At 42.7% G+C, this 17,058-nt stretch overlaps 1 protein-coding gene across 3 annotated transcripts in view; it reads right to left on the bottom strand.

The window, feature by feature from the left end:
• LOC309357190 (small integral membrane protein 10-like protein 3) overlaps positions 1-17,058 on the bottom strand; it is a 28,988-nt gene that overhangs the window by 1,610 nt on the left and 10,320 nt on the right. For 2 of the 3 annotated variants that reach the window (XM_081889242.1, XM_081889241.1), the window contains exons 3-5: positions 14,345-14,445; positions 5,954-6,113; positions 1,220-1,400 (exon numbers count right to left, since the gene is read on the bottom strand). Coding sequence is in view for 2 of the 3 variants with exons in the window: in XM_081889241.1 (XP_081745367.1) it covers positions 1,220-1,400; positions 5,954-6,113; positions 14,345-14,445 (442 nt within the window). In the remaining variant the exon portion in view is untranslated. Of the gene's footprint in view, positions 1-1,219; positions 1,455-5,953; positions 6,114-14,344; positions 14,446-17,058 lie in introns of all 3 variants that reach the window. The other variant, XM_081889240.1, reaches the window with a different exon arrangement.

The following is a 17,058-nucleotide window of genomic DNA, read 5'->3' as shown; positions in this document are numbered from 1 at the left end:
GGCACGGCTGCAATTGGGGATCTTCCTGTCAATTTTATTCAGTGGGGCCCTAGACATTTGCCCAGAGCCCTGCCAGGATGGCACCACTGCCCAAAGCTGTTATTTGCCCCATTAAGACCTATGGATAATGGCACGCATATGCTTTCCTTTAGGGATCAAATGGGTGGGAATGATTTTCTCATCAGGAAAATGTCACAAGGCAGGAACCTTTTGCAACATGAGGGCCACATTCCCTTCTGGGCAACCTTCCAAGGGCCACATGCCAGTGGTGGGTGGTGCCAGATGCAAAAGTAGGTGGAGCAAATGGGTGGGAATGATTTTCTCATCAGGAAAATGTCACAGGGCAGGAACCTTTTGCAACATGAGGGCCACATTCCCTTCTGGGCAACCTTCCAAGGGCCACATGCCAGTGGTGGGTGGTTCCAGATGCAAAAGTAGGCGGAGCAACACATGTAAAGTTTACCTTTGTGCAGTTGGCTAGTTTCTACCAACACCCTCTCTCTTAACCTCCATCCAGACATGCAAGATGCATTGTCAGAGTTCAGGAGCACATTCCAGCTAGGCCATGGGTAGGCAAACTAAGGCCCGGGGGCTGGATCCGGCCCAATCGCCTTCTAAATCCGGCCTGCGGATGGTCCAGGAATCAGCACGTTTTTACCTGAGTAGAATGTGTGCTTTTATTTAAAATGCATCTCTGGGTTATTTGTGGGGCAGAAGATTGCTGGAAAAGTTTGCTGACCCCTGAGCTAGGCAATCTCAGGGCATGAAGCAGGGCCAGGGAGGGGGTGTGGCCTGGGATGAGGGGGTGGTGGAGTTGGGTACTATGACACCCTGTGCAAAGCCAAACCCACCCCAACCCCGCCTTCCCAAAGGCAGGTAAGGGGGCGTGAGGGCTCTGGTGGGGTCCTAGAGCCCTCCCAACTCCTTCCCAAAGCTGGGGAAGCGCTAACTAGGCTTTCCACCCAGACAAAGAGACTTGGTCCCCAATCCTGAGATTTCCCTACCCCGTGCATAGGGAGAAAGGGTTGTAAAAACCTCCTCCAACTCCCAATTTCCCCCCGACACTGGACTGCTTCTATCTGACCACAATCTCCACTGTTTCCTCTAATTTGGCAGTAAGAAAGAGGGGCAAAACACCTATGTTACCTCCTTGCACTTGTAAAATGACAGAACTACCTTAAAATCAAAACTTATTTTAAAAAAAGGTTTGAAACATTACCGTAAGCAATAGCAAGATGTAACGCAGTAGCCCCATCGCACTGTGGATTTGGGACGTTCACGTTAATTCCGGGGTAATGCAAGAGCGAAGACACGAGATGCATTTTTCCAGTGTTTACTGCGGCATGAAGTGCTGTGTTTCCATTTTCTGCTACTTGGTTTATGTTGGGCACAGGAAGAGCCTGGAAAATTAGCAGGAAATACTGCTCACCCACCGAAGCAGAGCTAAGGGCCAGCTAGAATAAAATCAGAAAGCCGGCATTTTGTGCACTTTCCTACATAATCTACTATATATTTGGGGGGAAATGTTGCAAGTTATGCATTTGAACGCCTTCTCTTAAGATATCGTAAGTGTATTTTGCATGATGGTTCACGAGATCAAGGAGCAGGTTTTCACCTATGTTTGGATACAGTTGGACACCATTTAGAATGAAGATGGCGAACTGAACCTTTCAAAATTGCACTGATTTTTTGGTTTTTTAGAATTCCTGAGCAACACTGCTAGTATATTGTACAGTGGTACCTTGGTACTCAAAGAGCTTGGAACCCAAACACTGCAAACCCAGAAGTGTTCCAGTTTGCAAACTTTTTTCAGAAGCTGAGTATGCTCTGTTTTGAGTGTTATGCTTCCGATTTGAGTGCCACACTTACGTTTTGAGTGTTACGCTGAGGTCTGTCTGTTTTTGCTATTTAATTTGCATTTTTGTTTTTGCAGCTCTTTTTGTTTTGTTTTTGTGACTGTATGGGACTCAGTTCGGCTACTGATGGATCGATTATGTGACTGCAGTACATTGTTTATTGCTTTCATTTTATGGATCAATGATCTCGTTAGATAGTAAAATTAATGTTAAATGCTGTTTTAGGGGTTGTTTTTAAAAGTCTGGAATGAAATAATCCATTTTGCATTACTTTCTATGGGAAAGTGTGGCTTAGGTTTTGGAATGCTTTGGTTTTGGAATAGACCTCCAGAACAGATTAAGTTTGAGAACCAAGGTACCATTGTATACTAATAGCAAACTCATTCTGTGAATGTAGAGCCTTATGTAGCCAAAATTGCACATATCCACACCAAAGGAAGTATCAGCAGGCTTTTGAGAACCCTGATTTCCAGACATATAATTTTTTTTTTGAGGGGGGAACCCTAAAAACAGGTCAATAAGGACTGAGCATGCTCAATGGACCTAGAATGCTGGACTGGGCAAAACCCAAGGAAGGAATAAAAGAGCTCTCCCAGTAAAGAATATGGTTGGTTGTAACCCTAAACAGAAACACTCCATGCTGCAAAATTTTGTTGCTGGACCCATTTTGTCAATGCTTTAAATTTTTTGATTTCTAGGTCACTTTCATCTCTAATTCTCATTTGCCTTGAAATTTTAAAACTAAAGTAATTTCCATCTCTAAACCACCTCAAAAACTCATGGAGAAATAAGTTTTGTTATTCGGTTAGGTCTTAATGTAAAAATACACACACACACCCCAAAAAACCTCCCACCTCACCTCTCTTCAGATAGGCTAGAACCAATGTTGAAATAAATTTAACTACTAAGTACAGCAGCATCAGAAATCTCATTGACGGTTTTGGAGTTTTACAAAACGCTTGGGGATTTGGTGCGTATAAAGACATGCATTTTAAAAGACTTACAGTGACATAAATCAAGCCCTTGTGGATCAGTCCAAAGGTCCAACTGGTACTGCGTCTCATTTCCTACAGTGCAGAGTCAGTACCTTCTGGGAAGTCCATGCTAAAGGCATGAAGGCAATTGCACACATTTCTTGCTGCCCCTCAGGAACTGTTACTTAGCACTATACTGCCTCTGAACCTGGAGGTTTCATTTCACTATCGCAATGCATCAACAGAGCGCAGAGTGGGGTACAGCTCTGGCAGATCTGAAGCTTCCCACTCATGAAGTGTCAGGTTCAATTCCTGCAATCTCTAGCTAAAGAGCCCGAGATAGGAAAGATCCCTGTTGAAATCGTGGAAAGACAGCAATACGCAAGGGAAGCAATACTACTCCAGACTGTCATGACTCAGGGTACGACAGTTTAAAATAGAACTGTGCATCAGCATGGGAGTTGCAGAATTCCTGCTAATCCAGGCACTGGGAAGCAATGCCTGCTTAGGAGACAACAGCAACCTTTTTACCCTTTACCCAAGTGACCTCACCACAAAAGGAAGTTCATTCCCTTCCCTGTGGAGCACATGGCTTTCTGGACTATCAGGAGTTTAGAAAGAGAAGCCTTGTCTGCCTTTGCAATGACAGGACAGGTTTATCAAATGAAATGGAAAAACCAATGCCATATAACAGTGGCTCCCAATTGGTGGCCTGAGGACCCCTGGGAGTAACCCACCCAGGGGGTCTGTGGCACAATTCACATAACAAAAACTACCATAGAGATATCCATTATTTCAAAAGAAGGGTTTCCATGGCTTGGCTTTTGAAAAACAGGGGGTACACAGTACTTAGCTAATGGGGAACCACTGCCATATAACAAAGATCTGGCCCAGAAGGCCAAAAAGGTTTCCCATCTCTATCTCCCACCACCACTGGCAACCTCCATGGGCCAACTATGACAGGCGGTGGGCCCGCTTGTCAATCACCAGACACCTTAGTTACATCAGATGATTGACGGGTGGGTGATGGTGCCCACCTGTAGAGGTAGGGGGAGGAGGGTTGACTTCTCCATGCACCAGCTGAGAGATCAATCCTGCTTAATGCTGGCTTGGGGTACATGAGAGAAGTCCCAGCCTTGCTTTAATTTCCACTTTGATTCAGTTCTCATTTTATATGTGAAAAAATGTATTTTCTCCAAGAAGCAACAGAGATCCAGTAATGGAGGGGGGTGGGGTGTTTGCTCCTTTGCTGCTTTCTAGGATAGAACCTCCAAGTTCAGAGGCAATATACCACTGAGTAGCAAGAGAGGGCTATTGCCTTCATTCCCTGTGCTTTTTGGTTTCCTGGAGGTATCTTGCTGATCACTGTGGGAAGTAAGATGTTGGACTAAGAAGTTAGGTCTTCAGTCTGATCCAGCAGAATTCTTCTCAATTTCTTTAAATGTTCAGCTTTGCACAGCTTTTGTATCTAAATTTTGTGATAGATGAACGTAGTTGCAGAAAAGAATTGGTGTTGAAATGGAGTGAGCTGGAGGAGGGACCCAAATGCGAGATGCAGGACCCAGAGGCAGAGTGGCTTGGATTTTTCATTCTCCCTGTCACTCCACCACCCTGCTCTTGCCCCCACCCTGGGTCAGCATTCCATGCCAACTGAGCATGCTCAACTTGTATAACCTCCTCAGTAATTGTTGTCATCATCACCAACGCCACCATTTATGAAGATAATGATGGCTCTTGATCAAGATGATGACCTCTTGGGTGTTAAGAAGAAACAGTACCTCTGCAGAGCCTCGCAATACTTATGGCATCTATTGTAAGTCTGGTGTCTTATAAACTCTTTTATAAGAATTCCGATTGCAACACTGGCCTTTTTCTGTTCTGTGCTAATCTTGCCTAGAAATAAGTCCCACTGAACTCCGTGGAACTTACTTCTGAGTGGATAAGCCGAGGAATTCACTGTAAATGACTTCTGAGCTTATTGAGGAGCTCATCTCCCTGTAATTCACGCTTCCAAGGAAAACAATTTCATAGAGATGCTACTGAGTTTGGGAGGCAGAATTTTCCCTGAACTAATAAAGTTGACACCAGCTTGCTTCTGCAAAAAGACAATTGCAACACCATGTGGAATATGAACAATCACCACTCCATAAGCCTGCACATTACCCTTGGGGGATAATGGATCAACAGCTGTGCAGTTTTCAGAAGCAGTCATTTAACTCAGCCTCACACCGCTGAAGGTTGCTTCACACATTGTAGTTTCAGATGTGTACCAAAGACATTTTAGGTTGGATATGGGGATTCTTTGGTCCTCCAGATGTTGCTGAAGAACAACTTTCATCAGCCCCAGCAAACATGGCCAGTGGCCTGGGATGCTAGGAGATGTCACTCAGCAACATCTGGAGGGCCAAATGTTCCCCACGCCTGCTTTAAGTACCGGTAGATGGCAAAACATCTAAAGTGTAAATGTGACATGTTTGCAAATTCATGTTATCATAAAAAATGAATCCGATTTTTTTAAAATCTAAAGGAATGAGAGTGCAGATCGGAATCAAAGTTACACCTAAATAGCAATTTACAGCACAATCCTAGACAAGCTTACTCAGAAGTAAATGTAATTCTGTCCCATATGGCTTAAAGGTAAAGGTAAAGGTACCCCTGCCCGTACGGGCCAGTCTTGACAGACTCTGGGGTTGTGCGCCCATCTCACTTAAGAGGCCAGGGGCCAGCGCTGTCCGGAGACACTTCCGGGTCACATGGCCAGTGTGACATCGCTGTTCTGGTGAGCCAGAGCTGCACACAGAAACGCTGTTTACCTTCCCGCTGGTAAGCGGTCCCTATTTATCTACTTGCACCTGGAGGTGCTTTCGAACTGCTAGGTTGGCAGGCGCTGGGCCCGAGCAGCGGGAGCGCACCCCGCAGCAGGGATTCGAACAGCCGACCTTTCGATCAGCAAGTCCTAGGCGCTGAGGCTTTAACCCACAGCGCCACCTGTGTCCCATGGCTTACTCCCATGTAAATGTGCATAGGTTTGCAGGTGTAACATCTTCCACACCTCCTGCTTTATAATAAGAGTTTCAAAAACCTAAAAAATAAATGTAAATGTGAATCTTCTGAGTGACTGACCATTTCAAGGAAATAATCCAAGATCTTTGACTGATCATATATAGTGGCTAAAAATATTAGATTTCTGTTCTTTTCATCAGCAACACTGAGATCAAGCTTCTGGCTTCTAACAAGGTAATCCAAGACATCTGCATACCCCAACTGAACTGTCTGTAAAGCTCTGAGGAGGGGAAAAAGCAAATATGTTAACACTGCTTGGAATAGAAGACAGAAAAGCAAAACTATTTTGATCATTTACATTCCATGCAAACTGATTGGCCACTGTTATGTCGGATCAACAGCCAGACTCCAAAGAACTATGCATTTAATTTGGTATTTTCCCTCCTAAGCCAGCCTCCCTTTGGAGAGTTTCAACAGCAGTTTGCAATAGGAGACAGGAGTTCAATGTCCCAAGTAGAGGTGATGGCAGTGAACCAACAGGGTATATATATATATATATATATATGAATATGAGACCTCTTTGGGTAAACACGAAGTTGCTTTCTGCATCTTACCCAAAGGTTTTTACATATATCTGAAGACATGATCAAAGAAGATAAGAAAATAACCTCTTGAGGGGGAGTGTTCCAAAGCTCTGGGTTCACAACTAAAAAGGCCCTGCTCCTGGCAGAAACCAATTTCATTCATAAAGCCCTAGGGAGAGTCAGGCTTCAGACCCAGTCATCTCACCCACATCACCTAGATCAGGGATGGGGAACCTGTGGTTGCTCATACATCATTGAGTTCCAGCTCCCATCACTTCAGCCAGCATGGCCAATGGTAAGGGATGATGGGAGCCAAATCCAAGGGCATCTTGTGGGTCACAGGCTAGCCACCCCTAACTTGTGAAGCAAGTCTCCCACTGACTTCAGTGGACCTTGCTTCCATGTAAATATGCTTACAATTCACACCAAGAGATGTATTGCCTTGTAAGTTTATACCAGTGTTGGCTTGCTCAATGAGTAAACCAACCTTAGCTAAAAAGATTTTTTTGAAGTACTTAACTGATTTGAGAAAGTCAGCATATGTTCTTTAATAATAGCAAATGATAAGGAATGTATTGTGTCTTCATATTATTATTATTCCAAAAGGTATTAGGAAATAATTTACAGCTACACTGTATTGTCTCTTTCAATTTGATGGTGTATGTACGATGGCTAGGTTCTATGTCCACAGTCAGAGCAATTTTGTCTCTGAAATCCAGTTGCTAGGGATCACAGGAGTGGGAAGTGCTGTTGTGCTCAGGTCCAGCTTTCAGGTTTCCCATAAGCATCTGGTTGGCCACTGGGATGCCGGGCTAGTTGGGCCATTGGCCTGATCCAGCAGGATCTTCTCACGCTCTTCATCAATATACAGAGTGAATTCAATTCAAAAGCCTCTTTCAGGACAGCAGGATTCATACTGCTGCTGGAGAATAGGTGGAACTAAGGCAAAGAAAGCAGGAAGACCCAACGTCCTCCTTCATTTGAATGAAACTATAAGCAAGTACTGTATACTGTTTCCAAATCAATGACTAGCTATTTATAGACAAGACTTGAAAAAGCAATTTGTCTAGTTCAAGGAAAGGGAACCTGTGTCCCTTGAGATGCTGTTAGATTAAAACTCCCATATATATAATTTTTTTAGTTACACAGCAATCTCAGCATGTGTGTCTGCATGTTCTCACACAGCACCCACAGTATTATCGTTCTCTCATATAGTTTTCCGTCTACAGGAGAAACTCCTCCTGCATACTTGTGTCCAGGGCAGCTGTCTACCAGTTCCACCTGGTACACCGGCTGAGACCCTACCTACCTGCGCACTGTCCCACCAGAGTAGTACATGCGCTGGTTATCTCCAGCTTGGACTACTGCAATTCGCGCTTACATGGGACTACCTTTGAAGGTGACTCGGAAACTACAACTAATCCAGAATGCGCCAGCTAGACTGGTGACTAGGAGTGGCCGCCGGGACCATAGAACACTGGTCCTGAAAGACCTACATTGGCTCCCAGTACATTTCCGAGCACAATTCAAAGTGTTGGTGCTGACCTTTAAAGCCCTAAACGGCCTCGGCCCTGTATACCTGAAAGAGCATCTCCACCCCCATCGTTCAGCCCAGACAATGAGATCCAGCACCAAGGACCTTCTGGCAGTTCCCGCACTGCGAGAAGTGAGGTTACAGGGAACCAAGCAGAGGGCATTTTCGGTAGTGGCGCCCACCCTGTGGAATGCCCTCCCATCAGAAGTCAAGGAGATGAATAATTATATATATATTAGGAGATATCTGAAAGCAGTCCTGTATAGTGAAGCTTTTTAAGGTTTAAGGTTTTAATATGTTTTTATATATGCTGGAAGCTGTCCAGAGTGGCTGGGGCAACCCAGTCAGATGGGCGGGGTACAAATTAATAATGATAATGATACATGGAACATCCCTATGCATACATGGAACATTCTCATCACAAAAGAGAAGAGGAAGCTTCTGCATGAGTAGGAGTCCCTTTCCCCAAGGTCTGGAAGGCTAGAGCTTGAAGGAGAGCAAATGCTTCAGCAATGAAACCACTAAGACCAAGGACCCATCCTGCCCCTTTCTCTCAGGACCTAGTCAAATCCTGACTTGCAGCTATTCAAACCAGCAGCAGTGAAGCTGCATGGCTGGTTTGCTGCTACCTCTGCTCCAAGGGAAGATGGGGTGTGTGTCTAAGATCCAGTCAGGATTCCAGGCAAATGGTATGGGGACCTCCAAAGCTGTGGCAGGGATGTTCCAATTGGATGGCTCCTCCACACTGCTAAGTGTGAGATCTGCTAGAAGGTCCTGCCCCTGAGGAGACCTGAGGTTCAAGGTCTGGGCAGGGGTGAAGGCTGATAGAACTCCTGTCTACCAGGCTCTGCACTCTTCTTCAGCAATACATCTGCTCCTTCTTCACACAGGGACAGGATGCAAACTCATTTGAGGATTGAGCAACATCTAGGAATGCCTGTGTATGTCTGCAAACCGTGCTGGACAGAAATCGCTAGGGCCGCTCTAATTATGGTCATTTCTGAGCATCGTAGTATAAAGGCTATGCACGTTATATCAAGTGACCTGAAGGGGCACACAAGTACGCTAGCTTGGTAATAGCCTAGAATTAAATAAAATCAGTAGGTGGATAGAAGTACTTCGAAAAACACTGAGATCACAGTGAATTGCTCCAGGCTAAACAGCCTGATCTCTGTCAGATCAAAAGAAGCTGAAAGGTTCTCTGACAAGGACAGGCCATCTTCAGAGCTTTTCTTTAACCCATGGGCGAGCCTAAATCAAAGAAGCCTAGGACGGCATAATTTCTAGTGACTGATATTAAAATAAGGCCCACGAGGATGCTCTCCCAGTTTTAAATGGTATAATTTTAAATATAGTATGGCAATCTTATATGCATAGGTGTATTTATACACACTGGCACTTTCTAAGCAAATTGCAATGGTTGGTGGCTGATGCAAATATCTGCCTATGAACCATGGATGAGAATAAATCAATGAACCCGTGGATTCTTTTAACTTGCAGATGAGAATCCGTACATCAAAGGAAACCAAAGCTGCTGCTGACAGCAATTCCACTCCAATGCAACCTCACTGTCAGCATGTCACAAGGTGGGAGCGATTCAATACATCTGTTGCAGCAATGCTGAGAAATCTGGGGCACTAAAGAGACAAACTGATTTATTGCAGCATGAGGTGCCACAGGCAACAACCTGTTTCATAGAAATGGGGGGGGGGGAATGATCCACGCCTTCCTGGCTCTCAGCTGTGCCCTGATCAGAGGAGGTGTTTCCATTTGCTTCTCTCTCTCTCTCTCTCTCTCTCTCTCTCTCTCTCTCTCTCTCTCTCTCTCTGTAGTCTTACACACAGCTAGATTCTTCAGCAGCAGCAGTAAAGCTTCTGTCTGGCATAAAAACATATGCTCCCTAGGGACAGCCAGCTGAAAACTACTTTGATTTTTAGAGTCTAACTTCCTGTGATGCTATTGGGCAGGCAAGAACTCAACCGTATCAAACTCCTAAAACGAACACCATCAGCTGTACTGCTGGATAAATGCTTAATGGTTATTGCATTTGTATTTGTTTAAAAATCAATAAAAAAATTGTTTTAAAAACACACACACAACAATACCAAACTCCAAACTCCAGCTGTACCTGCATCCTTTCTGCTGCACAGATTTATATGGTGGATTTATTACCTGCCTTATTCAACGAGACATTCCAGGAGAATATTATTGTGCAGTTGACCAAGTCCTAAAGTCAGGAATAATGGGTGCCAGAGGCATTGTGCTGCATTAGGGGTAGCCAATGTGATGCCCAATGGATGTCGTGGGACTCCAATTCCCATCAGTCCCAATCAGCATAATCCCCCATCAAATACAGATTAAAATGTGGGGTTTCCGGAAGTTTATTTATGCATTTCTTAACTATGGTTCAATTGACAGGCCAGTCTTTTCTCTTTTGAAGTGCACAGTTAACCATTTGTGCATGATTGTAACTGGGGGCGAGTACGTTTGGCTAACAGGATATAAGATTTTTATATAAATGTGCAAGGGAGCACAATACATATGGAATCATAAGATGTATGGGGACACTGGCTTCTGCCAATGCATAATGTGTGAATGTGTGAGGAGAGGCTTGCAACACAACAGAAAACAGTTGACCAGATATGTTCCAGTACCACATACATGAGCTCCCTCTAGTGCATTTTGCTAGAACTGGCCTCCAGCACAAAGGAAAAGCAACTAATGTAGTGTTGTTCGTAGCGCTTTCAATACCATGACTTTGCACCTACTTTAAATATTTATTCTGTATTAATGCAAAAGCACATGCTCTATATCACTCTATGGACTTCTGAAATCTTCAGTGAGCAAGGCAACCTAAAAGCAAATCATACCAAGACTAGATTTGTTACCCCGCCATGAAATTTTGCTGCATTTCAAGCAAATTCATAATCACTTTTTAGGGGAGGGCATTCTTAATCTATCACAAGCGGCTCACTGGGTTGGGTGCAGCATCTATGCCAGCTTTCCAGCAGGTAGGCAGCTGTTGCTTACTGACAGGAAGAGGAGAAGGGAGTGGGGAGGTCTGTGCCATACAAACACACTGGCAGTACCAATCAAGTGTTCCTCCCAGTGTGTTTGCACTGCACTGACCTCTGAGTCGCTTCTGCAATCTACACAGGCCTATTTCCATCACATTCAATATTTTATAACTATTATTTGATTTCATTTTTCACCATTTGCTATACAGGGCAGGTTACAACAACTTAAACTTTAATATGAAAAACAGTTCTTCTGGGGTGGAGGGGAGAAGATCAAAAAAATACATCTTCAGCATACGACAGAAGCTATATGATAAAGGTTCCAGATGCACCTCCGCGGAAAGAGAATTCCACAACATGGAATGTTTTCTCCCAAGCCACCGCCCTGAGCTTCTGAGGGTGGTGAAGCTACCAAGAGCCAGCAGAGCCTGAGAATTATGCTTCCATTTGGTAGGCCTTTATGATGGACCTTAATAATCGTCCCATCTCAATGTAGTCTCCCTGCAAGGTATGAATTCATCTGGAAGCAGCTTTAATTAGAATTCCCCCCTATTTGTTTGCATCATCCATGATTTACCTCATGTGTCTATTTCCCTCCCCACTCATTTTTTTCCTTACAATGAATAATAATAATAATAATAATAATAATTTATTATTTATACCCCACCCATCTGGCAGGGGTTCCCCAGCCACTCTGGGTGGCTTCCAGCAAAATATTAAAATACAATTTATATTAAAATACATCTTACAATTACATGTTAATGCTCTTTTGTTGGCCTTTTAAAAATAAATATGCATTATTTACCTATTTACTTATTTCAGTATATTAAACTCTATACTTATGCTATTTTTTTCTTCTCTTGTATACCTGCCACGTCCACGATGTGCCTTGTTAGTTTTTTAGTTTGTTCATTCCTTTCCAAAGATGCATGGCCACTGGACTAAAAATATACAGTTTATTTATTTTTAAAAAAGGAAATACTATGATTGACTGGTAAGATTCCAGTTCAATCCTTGGCATATCCAGTGAAAAGGATCGGGTACCAGGCGGTTCTGAGGACTGGAGAGCTGCCAGTCAGAGTAGACGATACTTGGCTGGCAACTCCCTATGAAACACACACAGTGGTATTTGATTTTTTTGCTCCAGACTTCTGACTACCATCACTGCAGCCACCATCTATTGCAAACTGATTTTGAAACTCCCCTCGCCAAGAGGTAAACTTGTTCCATCGTTTATCTACTTATTTATTTCATACAATTTATACACTGCTTGATTGTAAAAAGCCTCAAAGCTGTTCTTTGGAACCTGGACAGTGTCAGTATATCTGCCCTTTCAACTTTATGTGACAGCAGAAAGACAGATTGAAAAGGATAGCTGACAGCAGTGTTGTTTCCTGCCGAGGCAGACAGAAGAACTACAAGACTGGGAAAAGACAGGAAAAGCAAATTGGTTCTGGGTTTTCGACCACAACTTTTTATTTCTCTTTTTCCACGCAGCTCAGTAAAAACCATCCAGCAGCATTTCGTGTTCAGACTTTAAAACCATCACAATGCATATATATGGTTTTCAGCTTTGATATATTATGCTAATTGCTATGACGACAGTGAGAGAAAAGTTTAAAATTCAGCAGATTCGCAGGTGATATATAGATACTTAAAAATGCTGCAACATTTTAAATAACATTGAATTTGACCTCTATCTCCCTCCTATGGTGCAAGGATGCAATCCCACCATCAGCTTCTTGAAATTTGTGTATTTGTACAGATACCAATGCACTCCTGGGTTGCAACTCTCTTTTAAACATAGATTGAATGTGGTACATGAGCCCCCTTTCATTAAGCAATTTTTAAATAAAATGAGAAAATCTAGAAAGTTGCTGCATCTCTTCAACAGTGGTCCATGCCAAATCAGAATCTAGAACTATTACTAGAGAAACCTGTGAGCAGAAGTTATAAACGTTTTCTTGATAGGAAATCCAGTGGTGCACAGGCACAGCATGTGCAGAGGAATCCCATAATACTCATTGGAGCTCTGTTTCCCCATCCTAGTGCAAAGGCATGGGGAAAACACTTCACACAAAGCACAGCAATTAAATTTCGGTGTATCTGAAGAAGTGTGCATGCACACGAAAGCTCATACCAATAACAAACTTCGTTGGTCTCTAAGGTGCTGCTGGAAGGGATTTTTTTTTCCTTTTGTAGCAATTAAAGGTCTTGCTGCCACAAGGCATTTTGGAAATGGGCCTTAGGGTAGGTTTAGAGGTTTTGAAAAGGGAATTGGACAAAACTAAAGAAAAGAGATTAGGCCGTAAAAATTTCCATGCTCCCAGACAGCGTTTCACTAAACGCCAGTGGCTGGGGCGTAACTGTGGGAGAGCGCTGCCATCGTCATGCCTGGGAAGCAACAGGCTGGCCACAGAAGGACTCAGGATACAGGAATGGGTGAACCTTTGATGCAACACTTCAAGGTTCATATGTTGTTGTGCATACAGACAATGCCAGGAGGCAGTGGAGAAAATGAGTGATCTAAGTGCACCTCTTCTGCTCCCATTTAACTGATGTGGACTGATGGGGCTTGGACAGATATACTGGAGGTGCAAATCTATTTTGTCTTTCATGCTGCTTAGATCTGCAGTTCTGTCGAGGGATTGGGGGGACAGAGGCCTGGCAGAACTCTCCCGCATTTGGGTACTATGCCCATGTCTGACTGATTTGAAACCCTGACGTTTTAGCATCCCAGCCAGTGCCCCATTGTGCATAGAAGGAGAAATTCCATTGATATTAATTAATGTTGCAGACAAGATGCTGATTTGAGAAGTTGCACCCTTGAGGAGGAAGAAAAAGGAACACACAGTTTTGCTCTACAGAACATACAATGCTATGTTAGTTTCTTCTATGAAGCAAGGGAGTATTGGTCAGTCACGTACAGCAAATATTTCAGTCATGCAAGGCTTCACTGTGAATTAGATATGTAGCCTCTATAAGCATTACCAACTTATATACTACATTCTAAAAAGCCTTCCTACATATTTGTGTGGTTATTAAAAAAAAACGACTAATAAGCAAGACTATTGACAAACATCAACAAATCATTATTGTGCTGTGATTTTTGGCGTTGCATACAAAATTTAGTACAGGCACATATTCAGTTCAAGCTTATATATATATATAAAGTACAACCTAACTTTAAGACAATGGCCACAATCCACCAGCAACCATCTTGGCTGGGCAAGTGGAAAATTATACATCATGGTGGGTGGTGCCCAATGACTTCACAAAGCAGTGCAGCTTTTGCATCAGTTCTAGTTTAAACACAATATTAAGTCAGGAAATATGCTATCAAAAAGTTTCACTTTCTAAATGCAAGTAATCTTACCTTTCTTTAACCACTTCGCTGGATTGCTTTCTAGTAGCAGAAACAGAACTCTTGATAGGTTGTTCAGAAGAGAGCTGGGTTTTGACCAATGCCTTATAGAACTGAATTTTAAAAAGCACGACATTTAGCAAATAGTCTTGTAATTTAATTCCAATTCTGTCACTACTCAGGAAATATAAACTCGTCTAGAGAATATATGTCACATGAATAAGGCATGTGAGTCTGCAGAGTGGGCATTAGTCCTCCGCGTCCCCCAGACTTCTAATGATATTTTGCTATTTCACAGTAAACCTTCAAGGACATTTAGAAAGCAATTCAGGGACCATTCACGTTGCTACAACCCCTGTTTTCAAAAGGGCAAAACTCACTTAGGTGCAAGTATGCAGTTGTTGTTTTAACTCGTAGCTTTAAAAGGGCATTTACAGAGAATAACTCCAAAATCTGCCTCGGCTTTCTAGGAGATCAAACTCTATCTTCAGTTTTAAAGTCTCTTTTTCCACAAAAGTGGACCAAGAAGCCACATGCAGTAAAAGTGGTGAACACCCTAATTAGATATTAAACAAGCCCTTCTTTGATTTATACCCACCCCTTACTCCTCACCCCCTCATCAAGAACAAAACATTTTATTTTTATATATGCCTTCATTGTCAGCTAAATACATTGTCAGTTAAATAATTCTAGTAGTGCAAGAAACTTCTTTAAAAATAGATTCCTCCCCACCCCACCCTAGTATAAAGTGCAGGCTCTACAAGTATGTTGTTACAATACAATCCACAGCCTAATTAAGGAGATTTATTCAAATCTTTGCCAATGTAGGCTTCACTTCTAAATGTATGTACTTGAAAAGTAAGCCTCTTCAGACTGCATGGGACATCTGAATAACAAATGTGGTTAGGACCAAGCTGCTAGTCCCTCTGAAATAAAAGGTAAAGTCATATTCCCATGTCTGTGCTTAGCTGAGAGTAAGCCTGAGTACACACAAGAGGATAAACAGCCTATCAGGCTGAACATTCTCTTAGCTTAACAGAGCTGTGGATCATATTGTTAGTAACTTCACTAAACCCACTTTCCTTTTAGTTCTGCTGGAATGTTTCAACTACCATCCAGGTTTTTAAAAGTCGAAATTCAAGGCAGGTATACAATTTTCATTAAAAATACAAGTGCACTAAATTCACTCGAAACATTTAAAGAGAGATGCTAGAAAGCTAACATACACGCAGATACACACATTTTAGGCAGAACCCTATGGCCAGCAGGCTTTTGGAAACTTTCATTTCATTTCAAAAAGAACTTTGCCACGATGCATTGCTATTCAAGAAACCCAAACCCAAAGTCTTCTTGGGCTCGCAGAACTTGTTGCATCGTCCCCCAGATATGAGTCTGTATCATTAATACCGTAATGATTATTGCAGCTTGGACTGATGAGATGTTTTACAGCAAAATACTGAGAGCCACCTGTGGCTTTTAAACACACAGAGCTTTAAGATGCATCTGTGTCTATCTATTCCCAAAGGTTTCTGATATTTTGCAAAATGCAACTTGGTAGGTGAATGCATGCAGCCTCTTTTAAGCAGAAGTGTCATTCAGAGAGGGCAAGGGTTACTACCTCAGTTTTCAAATATTTTGGACCACTTGTGATAATTTTTCAGAAGCACCCATGTCTCTGGTTATTATGAGGTATGTGGGGAGAGGTGCTCTTGAAAGTCACTGCTTTTGGGGGGACACCTCTTGAATTGTATAATAATAAGAGGGCTCTGAAATCTCTTTTCCCCAAAGCTCTACCAAATCCCTGTAATTCTGCCTCTGTTACCAAATGACACCTAAATGTGCCATTTATGCCTCTAGATTAGAGTATCAACAGGAGTGCTGTTGCTATGGATAGAAGTAAAACCAACCAACATTTTACACAGAAAAGACGATGGGATCAACACACTATAGAAAGCATACAGGGACACAGTGGTACCTTGGTTTAAGAACAGCTTAGTTTATGAACAACTTGGATTAAGAACGCTGCAAACCCGGAAGGAGGCGTTTTCGTTTGTGAACTGTGCCTTGGAAGCAGAACATGTTGAGTGCGTTCCATTTGTAAATTGAGTCCTCCGCTGCAATGGGAAAGCACGCCTTGGTTTAAGAATGCTTTGGTTTAAGAACAGACTTCCGGAACGGATTAAGTTCGCAAACCAAGGTACCACTGTATTTCACAGTAACTAAATGACAGTTAAAATATCCATCTGCATCTAAATGAGGAAACTGGTTGGATTCTAGTTCCCATCAGCCTCAGGCAGAATGGCCAATTATCAGGGATGATGGGAGCTGTAGTCCTGTAACACTCAGAGCACCAAATGTCCCCCAGCTATGATCTAAACAAGAAGCATAGTTAATTAAGATTTCCAGTTAAGATTTATGCTTTCTGCCCTCATAAATTCCTTAAAACGTAAGTGCTCCACTGGCTTATTCTGATGCCTCAACATGACAAATGCACAGAAAACCAATGCACACCAACATTATGAAAACCAACATTATGTTAATGTTCCAGTGGAAGATGCAAGACTGCAGAAAGAAGCCAGCCAAACGCAAAGAAAGTAAAGCTGCCAAAACTTCTGTTAAAGAGAAGTAATCTCCAGACAATGTCAATATACATTACTTCCATCCCTTAAACATGGCTTGATGTAGTTACCCATTGTACATGGATGTTAGCCAGGGTTAACACAAAC

This window comes from Podarcis melisellensis (genome assembly GCF_964234715.1).
Source record: "Podarcis melisellensis genome assembly, chromosome: 14".
Classification (NCBI taxonomy): Eukaryota; Metazoa; Chordata; class Lepidosauria; order Squamata; family Lacertidae; genus Podarcis; species Podarcis melisellensis.
Note: the sequence above shows the minus strand (reverse complement) of the source record. Positions and strands in the feature narration are given on the sequence as shown.